At 42.9% G+C, this 23,608-nt stretch overlaps 1 protein-coding gene across 3 annotated transcripts in view; it reads right to left on the reverse strand.

The window, feature by feature from the left end:
* The window catches only part of CFAP58 (cilia and flagella associated protein 58), a 96,218-nt gene that overhangs the window by 43,323 nt on the left and 29,287 nt on the right, over window positions 1–23,608 (reverse strand). For all 3 annotated transcript variants that reach the window (XM_045023250.1, XM_045023249.1, XM_045023251.1), the window contains exons 10-15: window positions 18,637–18,798; window positions 14,236–14,382; window positions 10,426–10,566; window positions 9,834–10,057; window positions 6,963–7,074; window positions 4,657–4,761 (exon numbers count right to left, since the gene is read on the reverse strand). In XM_045023250.1, coding sequence (XP_044879185.1) covers window positions 4,657–4,761; window positions 6,963–7,074; window positions 9,834–10,057; window positions 10,426–10,566; window positions 14,236–14,382; window positions 18,637–18,798 — 891 coding nt within the window. The remainder of the gene's footprint in view (window positions 1–4,656; window positions 4,762–6,962; window positions 7,075–9,833; window positions 10,058–10,425; window positions 10,567–14,235; window positions 14,383–18,636; window positions 18,799–23,608) is intronic.

The raw sequence follows: 23,608 nt of genomic DNA on the forward strand, positions 1-23,608 counted from the left end.
GCATTTTTCACAGAGCACAGCAATACTATAAATGGTAGTTTAAGACACAACTGAAGAATAATGTCTGGTTGAAACTGTAAGAGGACTGTAGGTGAATAGAAGGTAATGATTCAAAAGTGGAAGCCAGCTAAACCTCAGATAGCAGATCTTATTCATGGTGAAAGTGGCATGGGATCTTTAAGTGGTCAGGACCTTGATTTTGTATCTGATTTTGAGACAGTATTCTTCATCAGCACAGTAGCCCTAGCTGGAGCACTGAGTAACAAGGAGAAATACCACCTACTGAATCACCAATGTTATTTCCATCAACACTTGTGTTTTCTTTAAAAGTCTACCATCCAAGACCTCATGCAGCTCCTCCCTGCCTGGCATGTGAGATCTGATGAATTACAGCCCAAGGTGGGGTAGCTGCAGGTTATGTGGAAGACGAAAAGAGGAAAGGAGTTAATAATTTAACACACACAGAGGCATTTTTCTATTTGTCACTTAAAGTGTAATTTCTTCTGTGAAAAATGGCTCTAAAAATGGCAATGTGGTGCTTCATATTTATTACCTCTCAGTGGTTGATTTACAGAGCAAATCTACTCAGATGGCAGGTTAAAAAGGGTGGTTTTGGTTACAGATAGTCTGGAATCTGAGAGTCAAGCTGGTTTCTTACTGGCTCACATATCACCAGCAAGAAAGATTCTCCATTTGAAACGTAGTTCATTTTTTCTGTTGATAATGTGTAAGCCAGAATGGAATGTAGCACACTCTCTCATAGTTGCATTGTTTCTACAGATCTAACAGGAGTAAAAAGTAATGAAAATATATTTTAGAGGCTAAAGTAAGTGGATATGACCAAATGCATGCAGGAGCAAATCTGATGAGTACGTAGCGTAGCTTTCTACATGGATCTATATTCAGTGTTTTTTAATCAAGAATATTCTGATCAATATGCCCATCTGATCCTAAAAAATGGTCCCCACTCAGTGCTTTGTGTGATTTTTTAAATAGTATTCACACACACACAAAAAAGACTGGAGTCATGGATGGAAGGCAGAGCTGGAGTATGTATGATACAGGTAGCATTTATTTTTCTTGTGCAAATGTTATGGTTCTGCTGTGAGAATGTGCTAAAATGAACACTCTCCAAACCTTGCATGTAACTGAGAGTAGAGGGCCCAACCAGTTCCAGAAAAAAGGGATGTTTCCAAATACCAATTTCTTACACTGTGCTCAATGCCCAGTCCACAAAGCTCCCTCCATACCAGTGTAACTCCATTTTTGTTCGTATGTGTTGATTTGTGTGTGTAGTCCGTCAGATCGACGATGACATTTTCATGCTCTCTCTTTTTGTGGATTTTGGAGTGATTCTGAATTGCAAAGCGTGACGCGCATTCTCATGAGCATATTGGGCAGACAAAGTCATTGGTGAGCGTCTTGGTAGCTATAGCAGGGGTATGACGCTTATCCCTGGCAGCTAACAATCGATTATTTCTGTCTTCTTCAAAGGCTTAGAAAGCTCTGAGTGCTGTGTGCTGCCCTGCTGATCTATTTAACGCAGCCTTCTCAAGATCATCCACTTTTACTGCACCAAAGTGTGTGCTGTTCTTGATGCTGTCCTTGTAGCGCTTTCTGTGGGTGGCCTTGATTCTGGTGTCCTTCTGCCAATTCGCCATAGAAAATGTTTCTGGGGAGTCAATATTCAGGCATCCTAATGATGTGTCCAACCCAGCGTAGTTGGGCTTTTATCAGCATGGCCTGGATGCTTGTGGCATTTGACTTTTGGAGAACCTCCAGGTTGGTAATTTTGATCCCCATAATGGCACACAAAGACCACATATGGAAGGCCTCTAGTTGTTTGATACACCATTTGTATGGTGTCCAGGTCTCTCAGCCGCAGAGGAGAGATGTGAGCACAAAAGCATGATAAAGTTTTGTTTTTGTTGAGAGGGCTACTGTTGTGGGATTTCGGGACTTTGTTACATAGCTTTCCTAATGACTGAGAAGCTTTCTGTATCCTGTTTGTGATCTCTTTATCAAGAGATCCATCATTAGAGAGATTGCTGCCGAGATAGGTAAAACTGTCAACTTGCTTTAGTTGGATTCCACTAATGGATATGCTAGGGGATATGACACGGAGTGGTGAAAATGATTGATGCAACACCACCGTTTTCTCTAGGTTGATTGTAAGGCCAAACAATTTTGATGCTTCAGCGAAGTGATCTACGATGCCCTGGAGATCTCCCTCTGTGTGTGCTAGGAGGGCACAATCATCTGCAAAGAGGGCTTCTCTTATTAGTAGTTCTGTTACTTTTGTTTTTGCTTTAAGCCTCATAAGAATGAAGATTGAGCTATTGTGTCTGTATCTGATGTATATGCCTCTGTTCAGCCTAGTTGTAGCATGGTTGAGAATTTGGGTGAAGAAGAGGTTGAACAGTACATGGGCAAGGACACAGCCTTGTTTGACTCCATTTGAAATGGGAAAGGAGTCAATGAGATCTCCATTAAAAAGTACCTGACCTTGCATCCCCTCATGAAATAAACGAATGATCTTTACCAGTTTTGGTGGGCAACCAAGTTTGCTGAGGATTGTCCATGATCCTTCTCTATTGATTGTATCAAATGCTTTTGTCAGATCAGTGAAGACACTAAACAGATCCATGTTTTGTTCAATACATTTTTCTTGTATTTGCCTGATACTACAAATCATGTCTATGGTGCTATGACCAGGTCTGAATCCACACTGAGTCTCAGGTATTTCGGCTTCTGAGACAGATGAAATCAGTCAGTTCAGGAGGACACAAGCAAAGATTTTTACGGCAACAGATAGGAGAGCTATCCCACGGTAGTTATCACAGATTATTTTGCTGCCTTTATTTTTTTTTTAAAGGAATAACTGTGGCATCTTTGAAGTCTTGTGGCATTTCTTCGTTGTCCCAGGTGTCAGTAAGGATCTTCTGGAGTGCTGTCACCACCTTTGACCCGCAGATTTATATATTTCTGCCAGTATTCCATCTCTGCCCGAGGATTGTTGTGTTGATTTAAACACATCCAAAGCACCCAGCATGCATACCCAGAAATCTGAGAACATTCACAAAACTCACTGTGTTCAACATATCGCTAGTACACAAAAAGCAGTGTGGTTCTTTGAACCAACACCATAGCTCCACCAATTTACTACTGTCTCCGGTTAGAGCATTCCAGAGATTAATAGCAAAACAGCAAAACATCAAGAATTCTCACTTTCCCCCAAGGGCCCAGAAAAGACCTGACCTGCATGCAACAAAAGACCCATAAAAAAATCACCTCTATTTGGAAGTGGCGAGTCTGCCCATAGCGTTTACAGCTCTAACATAAAGGGACCCATTTATTTCCATGTTATCACCTTCCACCCACAGTAGCATTACAAAAAGATTCTGTTGGTGACAGGAATCAACAAAAGCTTCATTTCTTCCTGCAATGGCAGAGCAGTTCCAGGGAGACCAGGGCAGTTTGGAACAATAACTAAAGGTGGAAAAATGTCAAATATCTTTAAACACAAGGGGCTTTATTCAGACTGAAACATGTATGGTAGCACCTTTTGGGATAGGTGTGTTCTGTACTCTGGCTGCATACATCAGCTGCAGAGCAAACTCAATAAGCAAGGCCAAGGGGAGAGAAGAAAAAGGCTCCACAGTAAGGAACTTAGTTGCTGCTTGTTTCCTACAGTCTTAAACCTCAGCCAGGGTCTGGTCCCTCTCTTTATCCCCAATAGGGATGCTCTATTTGCAAAGGTGCATGAACGCTGGTAAAGTAACCCCCTCATATGCAGCTCCATCAGGAAAGCAATACAACAGCCTCTCTTCTTCTTGATCCCTTTGGTTGGGGGCTGGAAGATCTCCTGCCCCATATCAACTGAGTCAGAGGGAGATTCTCCATCTATGTTGGCAGGAAGAACCAATATTGAAAGGGGATTTACTCCATGTTCCCCTCTAGCACCATTTCAGTCTTTGTGTAGGTTCGGTGATGTGGTGGTAATTTAGTAAGGAGTTCTGCTATTGGGATGATGACTGCCTATAAATCAATAGATCAGCTTTCAAGTAAACACAATTTCCTTGGTCAGGCATTTCTTAGTCCTTTTGATCATGCCTGTTATTACCAGGACGCTGAAGAAAATACCTGTTTGATTTCATTTTTATTTAGTTTGGCTTTTGGTGGCCAAATAAAATAAATCAAACCTTTTTTTTTTATTTTTCAGAGTCATCCAGATATCAGTGACTGGGGTATGAAAATCAACTAATCAGGTGATATTTGTTCTCTATGTGTGTGTGAGTGCTGCCACCTACCACTAGCTAAGGGAAATGCAGGAGAACAAGCAAACTCCAATTCAGAAAAACAAGGAGTCCGGTGACAGCTTAAAGACTAACAGGTTTATTTGGGCATAAGCAAGTGAAGTGAGGTTTTTTACCCAAGAAAGCTTATGCCCAAATAAATCTGTTAGTCTTTAAGGTGCCACCAGACTCCTTGTTGTTTTTGTGGATACAGACTAACACAGCTACCCCCGATACTCCACAATTCAGAGGAAAGGCATCCTAATAACAATATTGGGAGCATACCTATGGAGGCTGCATACGCAGGGTACAAAAAATATGCTATGCTGAGATACTGAAGACAGAAATGATGTTACAGTACCTGAAGAAGCAATTCTTTCTCAACCACTTCTTCTGTCTTACTGATGAGCCGTTTCTGTAGCGTGTGTATCTTCTGTATCAATTCATAGGTACTCGGGTCACTGGCCTGTTAAAGAAGAACATTATTTTTTAAAGTACAGCTATACAGCCTATACCTAACAGTCTATGCCTCTTGTGTCCTTATTGTGTACCAATATGACTGAATGAAATATGAGTGTCTGGGTTCCTCTTTTACTCCAGTAGCAGCATGAACTGGTTGAGAAGAGCATACATGCAAGCAATCCTTCTGAAGCTAAGCCTCTTAGTATGGGAGATCTGCCATGGTAGGCCAATGTTTATGACCACCAACCTGGAGAGTCCCTTTCAAACTTAACATTCTGATGGGGCATCCCAGCAGCCTAATCCCAAACAGGCAAGGCTGGGATATCTGCACATGCAGCTTGTCCTGGGGCTGGAGGGGAGGAAGGAGGAGGAGATTAGTACTTCATTTTTAGCAGAAGCCATTACTGACATACATGGAGCAGCACAGGCATTCAGAAACCATGCTGCTGGATGCATATCAGAACCCAGACAAAGAGGAGCTCCTGAGGGAGCGGATTCTGTCCTCTTGAATCAGAGGGAGGGACACTACAACGTTGTCTTTGGGAGTGGTGGAGGAGATCCTGGAGGATCTTCCCCCTATATAACTATTCTGAGTCTTTAAAACTCCCCTATGTATGGCATCCCATTTTTAAACTGAATCTAGTGCTTATAAAGGGGGCAGACTGCAGCCACTATACTGGAGTTCTCCAGCCGCTGAATGTGTGCAGCACAGGAAAAAGAAGAACAAGCTTTGTCCACATTTTTCCCTTCTCCTTGCACTCAAGTATCTCCGCCCAGTTGCATCCCTGCCCACCATGCTCTGAGTGTCCCTAGGCTCTGTCTGCCAGAAGCTAGGAGTGGATGACAGGGGATGGATCACCTGATGATTGCCTGTTCTGTTCATTCCCTCTGAAGCACCTGGCACTGGCCACTGTCGGAAGACAGGATACGGGGCTAGATGGACCATTGGCCATTCTTAAGATCAGTTTTTAAGGAATAATAAAGGGAGTTCAGGCCCCAGGACCCATTCAGTCGTTGGCCCTTCTTAGACCACTGCCAAACTGGGTGCTAATTTATGACAACTGTATTGGTATCTTTTGTCATGGGGGATGTTTGTTCATAAGGAATTGGACCAAGACCCCATCAAAATCATTTAATATGGTTGTTAACATCTGCTGACCTTTCAGTGTTCCAGATCCAAACCAGTGACCTAGAATTGAAAGGCTTCATCTCCCATTATCAGTCCCCTGAAATATCCAGTCTCCTGCCACCTGATTTTTTGAATGGCATGATTTCCCATTTTTATCTGGAGCTGCTGGAGATTGTGCTTAGATCTCCTCGGTGCACTTCAGCATCCTGTATTTTATCTCCATTCCAGGAGAAAAGGTCAGCATACTGTGTAGCTTTAAACTCAGCACTGAAAGATCAGAAATTAACTATCATACTAGTCTGCACAGCCAAAATCTTCAGATGCACTTCTTTGGGGGATAGCATGTTATCACTCGTTTACTAGGGCAGCTAAACAACCCTCAGCATCAGATCAGAGAACAGCCGCATGCAAAAGAGATCTCAGCTGGCTCTGAGGTAATCTGAGAAATATCTAATGGTGTCAATTGAGCTCATATATTTGGTTTGTGCTTTTTTTGTCTTCATTTGGTAGGGTTGGATACTGTGAAAATTTGGACTTGCTGCAAACAAACATTTACATCATGTTAACCACAGTGGTTTGCACTGGAAACTCACTATTATTTATTTAGTTGCCTGTTCTTCCCCTCACCGACTGCTTACCTCTCTGACCTCAGATCGACCCACTCCCTGTTCCACTACTCTCATCCTAGCCCCTCTCATTTCTGTCCCACACAACTTTCCATACTGAGTGAAGAGAGGGTCCACACCTTCACTAGGGCCTTGTCTTCTCTTCTTTGAACAATCTCTCCCTTCTAATGAATCATTTCCCTTTGAATCTCAACTCGAGACCTCCCTATCCTCTTTAGCAAAGCCTTTTACGATTGTACATTACGGAAGCAACACAAAAATAACACTGATTGCATTGTGTGAAGAAGCCATTCAGCGGTTAACCACCACTGGGACTATGGAAATTTCACTCTGCCTGCCCTTCTAAATGCCAATTTGCATAACATTAAACAAAATATGACTTGCACTATGCTGTTGATTTGGAAATATGGCCTTTTTGGTGCTTGTGATAATGTTATGCTAAAATGTTACCTCCAATTTTCTCCATCTGTGAACATTCATGGGGTTCTCCAGCTCCTCCTCTAGGGCTCTGCATCGAGTTCGTTCCTTCAGTAGCTCCTTCTGCATGTGATAAACCTCCTGCCTTAAGTTCAGGACAAAAAAGACAACCATGAACTTTCACAAAGAAATCAAACATCTGCATTAGCATTAACTCTTCATTCCCTTACATGCAGGATCATTAGCAATGGAAGAGACTCATGTGGTCAGCCAATCATCCTTCCCATCCCACTGCACGGTTGTACTCCCATGATATATTTTCTATTGCTTCATCTAGTCTTAATGACTCAAGCGAGGGCTTTTCACCACTTCCCACTATTTCTCAATTTAATAGATCTCACTGCCTGGAATTTTTCTAGCTATTTCATAGATTTGAGGCTAGAAAGGATCATTAGATCCTCTAGTCTGACTACCTGCTTAACACAGGCCATAGAATTTTACCCAGTTACCCCTGCACTGAGCCTAATAACTTGGTTCTGACTACAGCATTTCATCCCACAGGGATCACACATGGTCCACAGTATTTGCTAAAGGCCACACTTCAAACTGTTTTGAGGAATGAATTATGAGAGGGAGCATCTCAGTCCAGTTAAGAAAACAGATAATTATGGTCCAGCCTAGTGGTCACTACACTGCAGGAAATCCAAGTTTGGTTCTTGGTCATAGTCTCTCACTACATGTCCTTGAAGGGCTCAGAACATTGTGACACTATTACACACACACACACACGCTAAAATAAACATGTCCCTGGTACTCCCACAACACAGAACTCTGTAAGTATACAGGGCAGCTGTAAGCAGGCCAGGCAGTTTGTCATCCCAATTCCTTACACACACACACACACACACACACACACACACACACACACACACACCCTGCCTGTGGGGTAGACATCAAGTCATTCACCACTGGTTTCAAACTGCATTCTAGCCCTGCAGCTTGGGAGCAGGAGTGAAGTGGAAGGTAAAAGTCTGGTGGGCCTGTACAGTGGACATGTTATTATCACCTATCCCCTTCTATCACATGCAATAGTAAAGCCTCCTTGACCTTAATATCTTCATTTAAAACTAATCATATAATTTCTCCTCCTAACGAAGGTGCAGTTATAGCCTTTATTGTGTGATTCTCACTTCACAGAACAGTTTAATACACGTCGGGCCAGATTCACCATAGCTGGCATGGGGAGGTGTAAAAGACAGTTACTTACCCATACTGCAGCTGTTGTCCAAAGAAGAGTTTACACTTCCCCATTCTGACCTCACCCACATGCTCCAGAAGTCATTCACCACTAAGCAGGGGCTGATTTAATATTCACTGGGCACTCCCCTAAGAACCTTGGCAATCAAGGCTGTCATAAGCACATGCTGAATCAGCATGTTCTCCAGCAGCCTTGCCTATACCACATCCTTGGTCGGAGCCATTGCTGTGCTGGGCACCTGCAACTCCCCGCCACCCAGCAAAGGGGAGGTAATGGCTGCTTTGCCTTCCCACTTCACCCTCCTCCAGCGGATTTCCACCTCTGAAGCTGCCAAAATCCTCAGCTGAATTTGACTGGGTGTTTGGAAAATCCTGAAGCTGCAGGGTCTTGTGTGTAGGTCTGGATGGAATGAGGGAAAGGGAAAAAGGCATCTCCCATTGGCAAGCCAAGAACGCTTATGGCAAAACCGGGTTAAATCTAATTAGTTGTACAAATGATAAAAGGACTCCTTCAGCTGGCAGTTTTAGTAATGGTTTGGGAGTTGATTAAAGTGTAGGCTTGCTGCTATAGTTAGCAAGAATTGATCCACCCACGATGGCAGGCATCACCCTATACTTCAATACATTCCTTGCATTTCAATACAGGAACAGTCTTCCAGTCCAATGCATTTAAGCAGCAGGTTCAAACCTTGCCTTTGTTTGCAGTCATTGAATGTGAGCCACAGTTGTTAAAATCCTGGGCCTGTTTCTCCAAAATTGGCATAACTCGACTGCAGCCAATGGGCCAGCACCTCAGCTGGGGTAAATCAGCGTAGCCCCATAGAAATCAATGGAACTAGGCCTTATTTCCCCAGCTGAGAATCTCACCCAAAAGGGTTATACCAAAATTAGTGTGAATGCGGGCAGTACCATACCCTCCATCTCTGGGCTTTGGGACATAGTTACCTGCTGGAAACACAGCTCTGTTTCTTTACAAGTCCCCCAGTGATTGTACAGCAAATGACAATGTTTTCCCACCAGGAAAGAATATGCCTCAAGTATAGTAAGGGTAAAAAAGAGAAGGAAAACCTTAAGTCAAAGTAGGAGAAGATAAATCAGTCTGGGCTATAAAACTGCGCTTTTAAAGAAACACAACTTTCAATGAAAATTTAACTAAATCTTTCTCACCGGTCAGACTCACATATAAATCTATCAGGATGGAACGTGAAAACATATGGGAGTTTGTTATAAATATGTCAAATGTTCTCCTTCCTCTACGGATTGCTTAATAAAAAGCAGTTCCACTAATGCAGGCCCTGGACACCACTAAGTAGCTCACCAGACTGTGAATACCTTTTCTCCTGCTGTCTGTCAAGCTTGTAATGTCACCAGTAACTCACAAGTCCAAGGTGAATTTTGGATATTGCTTCTTTTGGGTCCGGGAATCTTTTTTTTTTAAATTTCTCTCTATTTTTCTAATTACTGATCAATTGGTTTATGAATTTAAACTAGTTAGTGTCTGAGGTCAGATAAAGCAATCCCTCCTTTGGAGTATCTTGTTTGTCATTATAAATCTTTACCATGTGTGAAAACAAGCTTTCTCGTGTGTCTCAAATGTAATGTCATGGCTGCAGCCACTAGTGAAATTTATTCATTCTGCCTTTCTACCTGAGTTCCTCCACATTAGCCACGCTCTTGCAAAGTATTCCCTTCTCCCGCCGAAGTTTCTTGATCTCCAGCTTGAGGAGTCGAATGTCTTCCATTCTCTGCCGGTATTGAGTCTCTCCCTTGTTTAGGATAGACTGCTGGATTTTGATCTTTTCATAAAGCAGAGCTAATTCATCATTGCGCCGAACAAGCTGCGACCCCAGGATGTCTCTCTCGCTGATAACCTAGGGATGCAGAACAAGGCAAGATATTAAGCTATAAAGCTGTCAGTCATAAAACATCAGGGCCTGTATCTTCATCAGTCAAGAGCAGTTCAATCAAAATGTTATTTCATTATCAGTGAATGAAAGCTTGTTAAGTACCTATATCTCCCCACAGTGTAGGGTCAGACCCTGGGTGATGTAAATTGAAGTCATTCCATTGACATCAATACAGTAACAGGTTGATTTCAATGGAGCACCATCAATTTACCCCAGCTGAAGATCCGTTCCTTAAAAAGCGGGTGGGGGGAAGAAATGGAACAAAGGATTGTTTCTGTGGGTTGGAATGGCAATCAAGAAGGAGAGGCTCCTTCTCAATTAGACCTTCTTACCTGGTCTAATTCCTTCTTCTGCCTCAGCCTCTCGGCATCAGCCTCAGCAATAATTTTCAGGAGTTTTCTCTCTTCTGCTTCCTGTTTTTCAATAAAGTGTTTGGTCTCCAGGGCTTGTTGTTTCATCTTAAGCAGCTCAGCCTGACAAAAGCAAAAAATATAGATAAACTGTGCTTAGCAACAACTTCCCACTACATAAACCTGGGAATTTAGGATTAGGGTTTAGAGATAGCTTTGCACTTTCATTTAGTTTCCTGTGTTGTGCACGTGTTGCTAGTTCTCAAGAGCAAATAAGAAATACAACCGAACACACAAAGAGCTGGAAAGAAATGGTGTAAACAACATGTCAGACATATTTGTATCGAATGTTATACTCTGGAGAAATTTGGAAAGATTTCTCTATATTTATGGTAAGGTCTTGATCTGTATTTCGGGGGCACTTCATATAATGCAAATAAAGAAAAAATGTTGGGGGTGGCAGGGGTCAGTTGCTGTCTGCTGTTACAACACAGCAGAGTTGGATTCAAAGCTAGCTTAGGTTGCAAGTAAACATAAATTTGAGGACCTCATCCTAGTGCCTAAAAGAGGTTAATCCATCTTTCAAAACTTGGTACAATTCAGAAGAGTTGTGAGATTAGCTATGAAGAGGGCCAGGACTGGAATAACAAGGGTTGTTGTAGGTCAGGATTAAGGCTCATGGACAAAAATATGTTGCAGCCACACATGGAATAGCAGAAGGCTCTGAAAGTCAAAATTAAGGTGCTTTAGCAGATTTGAGAGCGAGGCAGAGAAGGCTGGAATAGCAGGGGTTGCCACTGACCAGGAGTGAAACGCTGTTGCAAAACTGTGTGGAGACAGCTTGAAAACGATCTACCTGTGCTACAGAGGGGATTTGACCAACATCTATATCTCATTGTCATGAGTACTAAAATTTAACATATTTATTCACAGAAAGAGTAATAAGGTCTTGCTGGATTACTAAACAGGTATCTAGCACTGTTAGGCAATTAGCCGTAGTCAAGATGGCACTATCTTAATGAGGTCTGTTTGTACAGGTTCAAAAGCTTTTAAGCCTGGACACAAATAAAAGAAATGCTTTAGCTAGGATCTGATTCCAAGGTGCTTCTTGAGAAAAAGCATCATACAAAAGTGAGAGAATCAGAATGTGATGAAGGGTGTGCCTGAAACAGCAATAATTTAAGAGGACAGAAACTACAATTCCATCATCATAATAAAAGATCTTGTTCCGCTCTTGTTTTCTTTAATAAAACTTTTATTTTCCCATATCTGCAACATTCATATCTCTCATACTCAGTGTTGGATGCTGATCAGAATCCATCACCAGAACACAAATGTAAGCCACTTTACATTAAAATGCAATCAACAGTGTGTAAAAGCTGTCTACAAATGTAAAATTGCTCATGCATTTGGCAATGCTCTGTAATATTTTTTTTAATATATCAAAATTCAGCATTCTCCTTATGCCACAGAAAATACAAGTTGTAAACAAGATGTGGCATTAGATGTTGGCAGGAAACTCTGACATAAACAAATCCCCCAGAGGAATGCATTAAGTACATATAAATCTGGGCTGGCGGGTATAGTAAAGAATCTAACCACTGCTAGTCACTCCATGGCCCTACAAACTCAAGCAGAAGTCTGGTGGGATTAGTGGTTTCAATAGCTATAGTATTGGGGTCTTATATACAGAAGGTAAGAGAAACAAGACTGTTACATACATAGTTACATTATATGCAGATAAAAAGTCAGATCCTCAACTGGTGCAAATCAGTGCTGCTCCTTTGAAGCCAGCTGAGGATCTGACCCAGAGTGTTATTAGAATCAGAACTCATTTTGGAAAAAAATGAGAATACGTTTGAATCTTTGCCAACATCTAGAACCAAATTCAAACCAGATAGTTATTTAGATTCTGAAATGTTCAGGGAAGAGGGCCTTTTAACCTTCAATCTCCAGCCAGGGCTGGAAACAGGAATGCTGCAACTCCATGAGAAAGCTGTTCTCAAGGGCTTTCTACCTGCGATTGGAACCACAAGTGCTAGAAATTGCAGTAGTGGCTATTTGTGTGGCATCTCCAACTCAATTCTGCAGGGTCAAGATTCTGATAGGTTTCAGATACACATCTCTCAACATCCGGATGCTTAACCAAACCGCTTAGAACCACAGGCCGGATCCAAAACTTACCTAAATCAATGGAAAGACTCCTGTTGTCTCCAATGGGCTTTGGATAAGGCTTCATGTAAAGTTCACTCATCGTGCATATATGTAACACATCTCTGTAAGCTACTGCATTAAGCATAAACCTCATATTTGCAGAAAAGCACCTGTGTGAATCTTACTCCTCCATGTTACACAATTACACTTAAGCTGATTTTTCAGTCAAAGCCTGCTTTCTTCACATCAGTGCAAACAAGACAAATTGAAGCCTTCGTGCCACAAGAATAATTGGGCTCTTTTGTGCCTATGTCAGTTATTCCTCTCACCGTTCTCTACCTTTGCATTCAGCAGACACACATAGGTGAAAAAAGCCACAATGCCCCAAAGCTAGTCACTAATATCATGCTAGCCCATGGACATTCTTGTGAGTGAATAACTGAGTAGGTAAAACAGTGTAGCAATCAAATTGCTGTAAAACTGATGGTGGATGATTCTGAGGTGACAAGACAGGTCTGAGAACTAGTTAAGGCAGAATCCTGCCCGCAAAATATTAGGTGGTTTGGCTTCTCTGTAACTGATATAACAACTCTGAGACAGAACCGATAGAGGAATCACCTTTTTATACAGTTCTATTGACATCCTGTCATAACTGTAATGTGCTGACAGTGGCTGAAAACCCAAGGAGTCATTGGACCATAGTGAGACATTGACAAAAAGAAAGCACTATGGAAAATGGCAAGGGATTTTTTTATGGGACTAAGTGAAGAGAAAAATTACCTGCTATGGATACTGTTTCTCTAACTCTCAGACTTGGGAAAGAGGAGCAAATTGGTTTGAGCTGTCAACACGCATGCAATAATATATCCAAGGAGGGGTTACAGAGAATGCTGAGAAAAAGAACCAGAGATCGCTGGGCCACTTTCCTTTGATTTAACACAGATTTTGCTGCTTTGCCGAACACTCAATAGCGAAGTTTCTTTCTGAGCAGAGGAAGCTACTGTAAGATACTACCTGATTCTCTGAAGGCTTGTGCTTGCTAGTTACACAGCAATACAGGACTGAGAACTGTGGTAGTACTGTGTTAGCATTTCAAACTACAGACACAAAAGTTAAAGGAAACAAAACTTGTAATCACAGAGTCAGATTCCAAGCCCAGAAGGGACCACTGTGATTATTTAGTGTTATCCTCTTGTATAACACAGGCCAGAGAACATCCCCAAAATAATTCATAATTCTATAATAATAGTAATAATTCTATAATAATAATTCCTATTCTAAGGGCCAACTATACAGAGAATGATGCAAACAGCACACCCACAAAACCCTATATTTGTGAGCACAGTTTGGGGTTTTGAAAGAGAAGGAGAATTCAAGCTTTCAACAGGTAATTTAGGAATCTGATGACTACAATTTTAGGTGCAGAGAAACAAAAGGATCTATTCTTCCATCACATACATGGAAGACTCATACACATAATACCTGTAAAGGCCATTGAGAGTTATACTGCAATTACAGAATAGTTCTTAAAGAGTTCATCAAAGTACCATGGGCCAGGGAATATGAAAGAACCTTTGAAACCATGTCCTTTCCTTCCTAATGAGTCCTGGCAAACACCCCACAACTAAGGTGCCTTACCTTCAGAGACTCCTTTTCCTTTTCTATTCGTTGATGTTCCATATGTACTTTCACAAGAGCTGCCTCTTTGGCTGTGATCTCTTCTTTAAGCTGATCAACCTGATGAGTCATGATCTTCAGTTTTTTCTTCATTTCCGTGATCTCATCCTAATGGGACAAAACAGATGTTCACCAAACATCTGTCGGGGTGAGCTAGGTATACTTAATCCTGCATCGGCACAGGGGGATGACTAGGTAACCTCTCGAGGGCCCTTGCAGCCCCAAATTTCTATTATTCTAAAAAGGGATAAAAGAGAATTCAAGTATTTTGTGCCTGGAAGTTCAAGATATATTGACACTTGAAATTAAACCACAGCACCTGAGAGGAGAAGACTCCCAACCAAATCCTTATCCTACTAAGCTGTGCATACAAGACATTACTTTTAACGTTAGCAAAGAAAAACAATTCCGTTAAATGATCATTTGATTTTTATGCTGGCATGATATTGCAGTAATCAGACTGTTAAAAGGCCATTGACAACAACAATAAGCCTGTAAGCCACCTTATTTAGAGTGCTGGACATATAATAGGACCTAGCAGTGGATATAAGTGAATAATGCAACTATGATCCTATCCATCTGTTTTCATGACTTTATTGGCTTGCTCTTCAACAAACACTTGTACAACTGTGCTTTGTTTGCACAAATGTTGGGGGGGGTGCTACTATTTTTCAAAATGAAAGTACTCATGTGCCAAGGCATGTCTCTGTATGCAAATGAGCATAAGCCTTCACAAATACCCATATACGCATCAGAAGTGGTCAGCCAGCCAACTCTTATATGCAGTCTTTGATTGTGTGGGACTGAGGGCATTAGGGGGTAGAAAAGTCCCTTGGTTGAAGCCATTTTTTACATGTTCCAGCCCCAGAACATACAGCAAGGTGTTTGAAGTCAAGTTAGATAGTGTGGCAGAGAGATCAGTGACTGTGGATAACTATCCTATGGAACCACTTCTATACATGTGCACATATGGTCCTATATCCAGAGAGTCACCTGCTAGTACAACATTGGGAAGCTACTTTTGTTTGTGACTGATAGTGACTGAGGAATGGTGACAGAAAATTGGAGGACAGTACATTCAATACGTACAGATTCACTTGGTAGATAAGTGAAATATTTTTGCATATGACACTTAACACAGCAGTTCTCCAACTCCAAGCCTCTGGCCAGAGTACTGACACCGACAAAGTTAATCAAATGAGACTGACGATGGGTCACGGCACTTTTCACAAATAACACTGAGACACATACATTAGATTTATGATTGCAGTGACCGGTTGGTGAGTGTGACATGAAAAGAAGATCAGTGGATTCAACATATGTATTTGACAGATGCATGAAACAGTGTGCAGTAAGGGATTTGGGAATATACTGCAGCTCCATAAACACTGCTGACCAGTGCTCTGGTACTAAGTCAATTAAATGACCCTGACAATGATGTAACCCTTTGCCACTAGAACTGCCCATGTGCATATATACACACAATTACTCATGTAAATGTAACAGGAGAAAATTAAATTCAAAAGTCTGCTAGATAGCTCCCTATAAATCTCTCCCACACCCTGGAAGCAGACCAGATATTTTAAAATCTGGAGCACAGATACATACCCAAATACACTGCCATCTTTGTATGTGGAAGAGGACATGAAGGGTCCTGTGATTTTTGCAAAGGACAGGATTAGTTTAATTTAAATAAAGGAATAAATGTGTTCCCAATGTTGGAAAGAACCCCAAAGCTGAAAGCATGCTTTCAAACCCAGCCAAGGAGTCCCTTTCCAAGAGATTTTACTGAGTTGGAGATTAGGATGTCCTGGAGAGCAGAAGCAACGTGGGCTGGGCAGGTTAACGGAGAGCCTTTCGTTATTAAACAATCCAAAAATATCTACAGCTAGCTTTCTTCTATCTAAACAACCTTTTGCCAATTTATATTACTTCCCAAGAGGAATTACTATTTTGCATAGTTTTTAAGCCAAGCCATTTTTTCTCCATGGCTGGCTGGCTTGTTACTGAACTATGAATTACTGTTTTTTTTATTGCCACATACAGTACAGTGTGATTATAACCAAAAGGATGTTTTACCCTCAGCAGTCTTCTGACACACAGAGCTGTCAACTAGCACAAATTATGAATCAAATAATCCATTAAAGGGTAAATTAATGGCCTCTGTAGTAGGCAGTATTCTGCACAGATCTTTGTGTGGGCTGTATATATATATATACACAATGCCAGGGCCTCCAACTGAGATGTCCTTAGTTAGCTAAAGAGTTTAATGCATTAGCCTAACTCAGAGTATATCTGCCAATTCTGTAGAAGGGTGCAAGAAGTTTGTGTTCTAAATTGATACCGTATCTTTAACAATTATAAAAGGAAAGTAATTTAGTGTTCTCTATGCTTCACCTGGTTTTGGTGCCTTTCTTGATATGAACATGTATTAGGATGGAGGACCAATGAATTATGAAGCATGTAAATTTCAGGCACTGTCATTCCAAGAAATGCCGCTCCACAGCCGGCAATCACGAGGTTGCCAAAGCTTCAGTGGCACAACAAGATTGCCAAGGATGGACAAAATCTGAATGTCCAGCCAGACCATCTTAAGGACCTAGCTAGAATCAATCCATTTGATCTGCCAGGAGGCCACATCCCTTTGGGATCTGCCACAATGACGATGACATGCTTGACCGTTATTTCTGCTGATGCTTCACACACGCAAACATTCACAGGAACGTTAGCTACTCATACTCAATTACTACGTGTTATGTTGTCACATCCCTTACCTGGCCACAGAGTGGAAGTACAGGAGAGCAGTCCCCTCCCATTACTCTCCTGACCAGCTCTGCTCAGATAGTGAGTCCAGCTGCACTGGGGAGAGCAGGGGCTATTTGTCTGAAACGTCTGGTTGTGAGCAAGGGTTGGAGAGAGCTTGGGAGTCACAGGAGTCTTGGATACACCTCTGCTCATTGGTGGCCAGAGTCAGGGCTGCCCAGAGGGGGGTGCAAGTGGGGCAATTTGCCCCAGGCCCCGCAGGGGCCCCCACGAGAATACAGTATTTTATAGTATTGCAACTTTTTTTTATGGAAGGGGCCCCCAAAATTGCTTTGCCCCAGGCCCCCTGAATTCTCTGGGCGGCCCTGGCCAGAGTTGCTGGTAGGATGCACAGAGGGAGCAAGTAAGCTGCTCCACGCTAAGGGGTGAAGTAACTTACTTCTCCCCAGACTTGGGGTAGTTCTACACTGAAACCATGGGGCATGATAGCAGGTCATGTAGACATACCTGAGCTAGCTTTAATCTAGCTAGTTTCAGTAGCAATAGCACTGAAGCCATGGTGGTACAGGCTTCAGCGTGGGCCGTACAAGCCCACCCAAAACCCTGGGTAATTACTCGGGCAGCTAGTCTGCACTGAAGCTGGTGCTGCCAGAGCTTCACCGCTCCGGTACCTTAGCTAGCTAGATCAAAGCTAGCTCAGGTATGTCTACACAACCTGCAATGGCACCCCCTGAGTATAGTGCGACACACCCATAGTGGGGAACAAGTAGGATCAGTAACTCTCTGGCACAGCTCATTCGCTGGTCTGCTCCTAGAGCAATGCAGCTACATGCCACCCCTTACTCAGGGTAGATTATAAATGTCCAGTGTGGTGTATATGTTTATCTTATATTTCCTTGTTCTCTCAAATACCCCAAGGCTCTAAACCACAGTCATCCACATCCCAGACTGCAGTTTACTATAGGATTTCTGTAGTATTTAGGCCATTACTGTTGAATAATGCAGTATATTTTTATACAAGTGATCTTTACCTTTCCTCCAATATTGCTGGAGGGATTCACAGGGAAAAGGTGGAGGATTGTAATCTGAGGGGAATGATAGTGCCTGAAATTCACAAGCCAGGTGGAAACATTTAGTTATGTGGGAAAATGCTACTTCACCTGACAAGTGTTTCTTCCACTGCAGCTTTCTTATACATGAATCACAGCAGCGAGAGTGTGTGGGGTGGGGGGTTCATTTTCACATATGTCATGTCTGCCATATGCTTATATCAAACCTAACAGAGAGCAGAGAAGAGGGAAGGAAGGAAAGAAAGGGAAAAATTTCTCTATATGATAGGAATATCTCTCTCCAAGGTGCCAAGGTCTTTATGCAAAGCAGGGAGCAGTCTGACATTGCGCACGAGGACTGCAAATTTTACTTCTCAGTCCAAATGCAAACTGTGATCTAAAAAATTAATGCCCAACACACACACACACACATCACCTGTGCAGATTTTATTATCTGTCTTTCCTTTCCAAAAGTATAAATGAGAAGGATTTTCTTAAAAAAACAAACAAAACAAAAAAAAATCTCAGAGTAAAAAATGTATTCTTGTACCTGAGCTTCAATCAGATTTTTACTGTATAGGTTCCTGTCTGATCTCACGGCTTCATACAGATTTTGTTGCTGTTTTAATTTAGTCTCAGCCTCTGCTATCTTCTTCTTGTAGTCAAAGATCTGCATTTCCCGCACTTTGATATCTTCCATGTGCTGGAGGACCTGGAGCGGAAAATAGGAAATGAACATGATTAAACCATCTTCCCATGATTATCAGGATGGGACAAAACTTTGTGATTTTTAACTAAGGTGGCAGCTGCAAATCCCCGTAATAAGAATCTATGCCTACAGCCACGATTAGTTTGGTCCAAGTGGGAAATTTAACCTTTCTGAGTTGCTGATTTGGGGGAACATTTTATTTTTACCCGATGCCTAGGCTTTGGCTCAGACACAAAGGCAGAATACATACACACTTTAAGGTCAGATCAACACAAAGCAGCATTCATAGGAAAAGCATTAGGTTTTTTAGAAAGCCAGGGCCAGATTTCAGACGTTTACCAGCTACTCATTAGAGAGAGAGACAGAAAGAGAATATGTATAATATGTTCCAACAGGATACAATTGCAAATAGATCATTGTGAAGGGCAAGAGGTTTCAGTCTCTCTTCCTTCCTTACAGTTAAATGTTGTTTGAACTAATATCTGATCCCAAATGTTTGATGGATAATTACAATAATAAGGGAGTTAATCAACTATATTTATAACTAAACAGCCAGGTAAGAAGCCACCATAGTAGCATTCAGGAGAGGCTGGGAATGGTGAAGTATGGAGATGGATAGTGATGGATGGATTTTGATGAAGGACATTTTGCCCATGGACGATCACATTCATTGCCAATGGGGATGGAGAATTTGCAAGGGAGATTCTTATTAAAGTGTTGGTGGCATATCACTTCAAGGGGAATGACAAGTATTATGTTAAAGAAGAAACAACAAAAATGGTTTGCCTGATCATTTTGCTGGACTTTTTAGTGATGGCTCTATCAAAAATAAGCGCCCTCAACCTGCTGGCGCAGACTTCATAATAGATGAGCATAAACAAGCAGCATTGTATGGATATTCAACCAGAATCCACCAAATATTGCACAGAAAGAACATTAAAAACGGGCAGGTGCACAAACGGAGGAATATCTCCTTTTGGTTTCATCGTGCAGGTGGGGATAAGAATTCCACCTTTAAAATGAGCAGAAATATCACGGGGTATAAAAACAAATGAGGAAAACAGCTTTATGCACAGACACACAGGAAGAATAAACTCTGAATTACAATTGCAATTCATACCCAAGTGTCTGGTCTCCATTCTTTGAAGGTAATGGTTCAAGTACCAGTAGAATTTATATTCATATAAATTCATAGGAAGAAATATAAAAATGTTCGGAACAGACAAGCAATAACAGCAAAGTTAGCAGTTAGCATAGTTGTCCCCTTCCGTGAATATGATAGCAGAGCCAATGTACTGTAAGGTCTTTAGGGGGCTGGCTATGGGGCAAGAGCTTAATTAATTGATTACTCCACTAGACATCTTCACCCAACTCTGGAGACTGAGAGTATCTAAATATAGAAAGTTTTATCCCAGCAATGAGGATGGAGTTCCAGCACATTTGTAGCTGACTGCAGAGGAGCCCAGAAACTGCTTGCAATGCAATATGAAAGCAGAGTCCCAGTTTATAATCTACTCCTGCCTTTTCTTTTTGTGTTAAAACAATCTGCCAATAGTAATAAGAGTGAGATAAAATCAATAACGAGTGTTTAAAATCTGCAGCGTAGCCTAGTGACTATATAAGCTGAAGCAGGATTTGAAAGTAGGTCACTGCATTTGTAACTCTTTAACTTGTATTTGATGCAACAGAAGTGTAATAAACTTCTGGACTAAGTTTTCCAAGTTGGTACTCATGGTTTTTACGCTGACTATGCCTTTTCTGAAGTGATGAAACTCAAGCAATTCCCCTTTACAAATACAAAAAAGGCATGCATGACGTGACCCAGGGACTGATCCTGTGGGGGGCTGAGTGCCCTCAAATCTAATAGGGTTGAAGGCACCCAGCAACTTTCAGGGGGAGTTCACCTCTGTGCAGAGGGCCAGCACAAAGCCTATTAATTTACATAACATGGAAGCTAGAGTGACCATATTTCTCTATGCTGAATACGGGACACCCGGTAAAATTACTCGTATTCAAGCAAGTTCAACAGCAATCAATCAAAACTATGCAGTACAAACATTCAAAATTAACATCAAGTTGACTGAGCCCCTGTTTTAAAGAAATACTGAATAGTTGGATTCTTTTTATATCCCTTCTTATGTTTAAGGCTTTAGGGTTCACACGGGGAGGGGTGACACACACACATTCTCATACACCTCTCCCACAGAGGGCAGATGACCAACTGACCCACCCAACCCTCCCTGCCCAGCGCTCTCCACCCTCCATGCCTGGCGGGGCCCCCAGGATGGACCTGCCTCTCCTGGTACCCAGTGCCTCATCTTCCCAAGGCAACACGTGAGGGGCATGCAGGGTCACATGCCCCCTCTCCCCTGATTTCTGCCAGGGTTCACACCACAGCAGCCACCTTTCTGCACTGTGCGGGAGGGAAGAGAAGGGAAGGGAGCTGCTTCCATCTGCGCGCGCGGGTAGTGGGGTGGGGGCATGACCTGGCCCATGTATTTGCAGAGCTCATCTCTTTCCCTTTCCCCCTCTCCCTCCATCCCCTGAGGCTGGAAGCAGCTTGTCCCTTCCTGCCCTCACAGTGTCAAAAGGCAGCTAAGACCTTGCAGCTGCTGCTGGTCACTGACATAGTCCAGCCGCCCACTGACATAATAACCCAGCTGCCTCCTGTCCCCCAGCTACAGCGCAGGCAGAAAGGGGTTAAGTCCTAAGGATGCATTGTGCACGAGGGCCCAGGGAAGCTGACTGCAGGGGCTTCTGCAAACCGGGCCAGAGAGGTGGCTCAGAAGGGTAGGATTCCTAGGGGACGGAGCAGCCTGGTGCTCCCTGGGAACAAGACCCAGGGCGGGGGGTGGGGATCAAAACCCAGAGAGGGTGTTAAGCCCCTGCCCTGGGGGCTGCTATGGAGCCTGCAGGTTTGGGGGGTGAACAGCCTGGAAATTGTTGAGAAGGACAGTTAGGCGTTTGCCTTTAAATCATAACATGCGCAATTATACTGATGCAGTTTTGTGGGGCATGAAATTAAACAAGACTGCAGTATAAAGACTGAGCAAGATCCTTGGCTGTGGGTAAGAAGTGCATGGTGCAGGTCAGAATGGGGGTGCCAAAGTGGCCTTTGTACACCCCTCATCTTGAGCTGGCTGCATGCTAGTCAGTCTTCTGGCATGTTAGAGCAACCAGAAGATTCTTCTACATTACACAGCCTGCCAACAGCCTCCAGGGGACAATGTGGCAGCCAGGAATCAGCCAGGTGTGAGAATCTTGGCCACACCCCCTTCTCCTCAGCCATGCCCCTTACACTGGTGGCATAGGATTCACTAGTCAGGAACTATACACTGGTGGAGGGGCACAGTGTGGCCTCAGCTTAGCAAGGAAAATCAGCCATTATTTCGAGGCAGCTTTCCACTGTACCCTTGGACCTGTTATGTGTATATTTGGCTATTATTTACTTCTTCACCATTCAGTTCAGTAAACCTGCCCAAGAACTCAATATTGGATCCTCGCTTATTTGCTTCACTTTATTTAACTGCTATGAGCTCTTGAGAAGTTCTGCCTATGTCTTAAATGTCCTGGTATAGCATTAAGCTTTCTATAGATGAAGCATATTAAAAAAGAAATAGGTTTCTGGATTTTCTTGGGTACGACATTAACCTTGTAATGGGCTTTTGGAAATACAACAGTGCTTCGTAACCTCTAGTTAACCATGGCCAGGGAACAATGACAGGTGAGATTGAAGGGTTTATTCAACTGTTTGCTGTCCAACAGATTCTGAATGGGGAGTCTGAAGCTGCAAGAAGGAACAGAGATTTTACCACCAACTCGGCATTTCAGGTGCAAACAGCCACCTTTCTAAAGAGAGAAATGTCCCACTGATACTTGTAGTGAGTTAATACAGACCACATAGGAAAGATCTTCCTCTCATTTATACTGGTGTAAATCAGGAGTCACACCACTGAAGTCAATGGAGTTACACCAATGTAACAGTGGTGTAGGTGAGCAGAGAATCGGGCACAGTGAATAGAAGGGTGAATCTAGCATGACTTCTCACCATAAAATCCTTTGCCACCCTGGCTGTAACTTTAAACTACAGGCTATTCATCAGAAGCCTGAAACAAGAGTATTGTAGCTCGAAAGGCTCAGTCCTGCCTTGAACGTACATACCTGTGCTAGGGTCAGTGTGGCATGGCAGGCCCCAGCAGGAGCTCTGGAAGGCGCGGGGCATCAGACAGGCATTCCTAAAACCCCTCAGGAGCACAGCAGTCATGTGCCCCCCGGGAGTCTGGCTAGCTCTACTGATTGGTCCAGAGCCATGGCTGTCCACAGGGGAGAGCCTCTGGGAAGAGAATCTTCCCCCAAGTTGGCATAAGGCTCCTCTATTGCAGTATAAGGGCTGCCACTACCGCACAGGTTACTGTGCAAGGGGGAATGGCTAGCAGAGCGATTTGCATAATCACAGATAAACCAGCCTCACCCAGAGCCCTGCCCTCAAAAAGGAAGGAGCAGCTGAGCACAGGGAGCCTCTGCAGAGCACACACAGGGTGTGATGTTCTGCGCTGGTCCCAGTATCTTGCTCTGCTTGCCAGTCCTGATGTGATCAGGGATCTCTGCAGCTGAAAGGTGAGTCTAGATTTGCCTCTTAGTGAATCAAATAAGCATAAAAATCCCCTGTAAATGGGTAAACACAATACCGGCACCAGGGGTGGCTCTAGGGATTTTGCTGCCCCAAGTATGGCAGGCAGGCTGCCTTTGGCGGCTTGCCTGCGGGAGGTCCCCGGTCCCGTGAATTCGGCAGCAGCCTGCGGGAGGTCCACCG

The sequence above is a fragment of the Mauremys mutica genome, chromosome 7 (genome assembly GCF_020497125.1).
Source record: "Mauremys mutica isolate MM-2020 ecotype Southern chromosome 7, ASM2049712v1, whole genome shotgun sequence".
Taxonomy (NCBI): Eukaryota; Metazoa; Chordata; order Testudines; family Geoemydidae; genus Mauremys; species Mauremys mutica.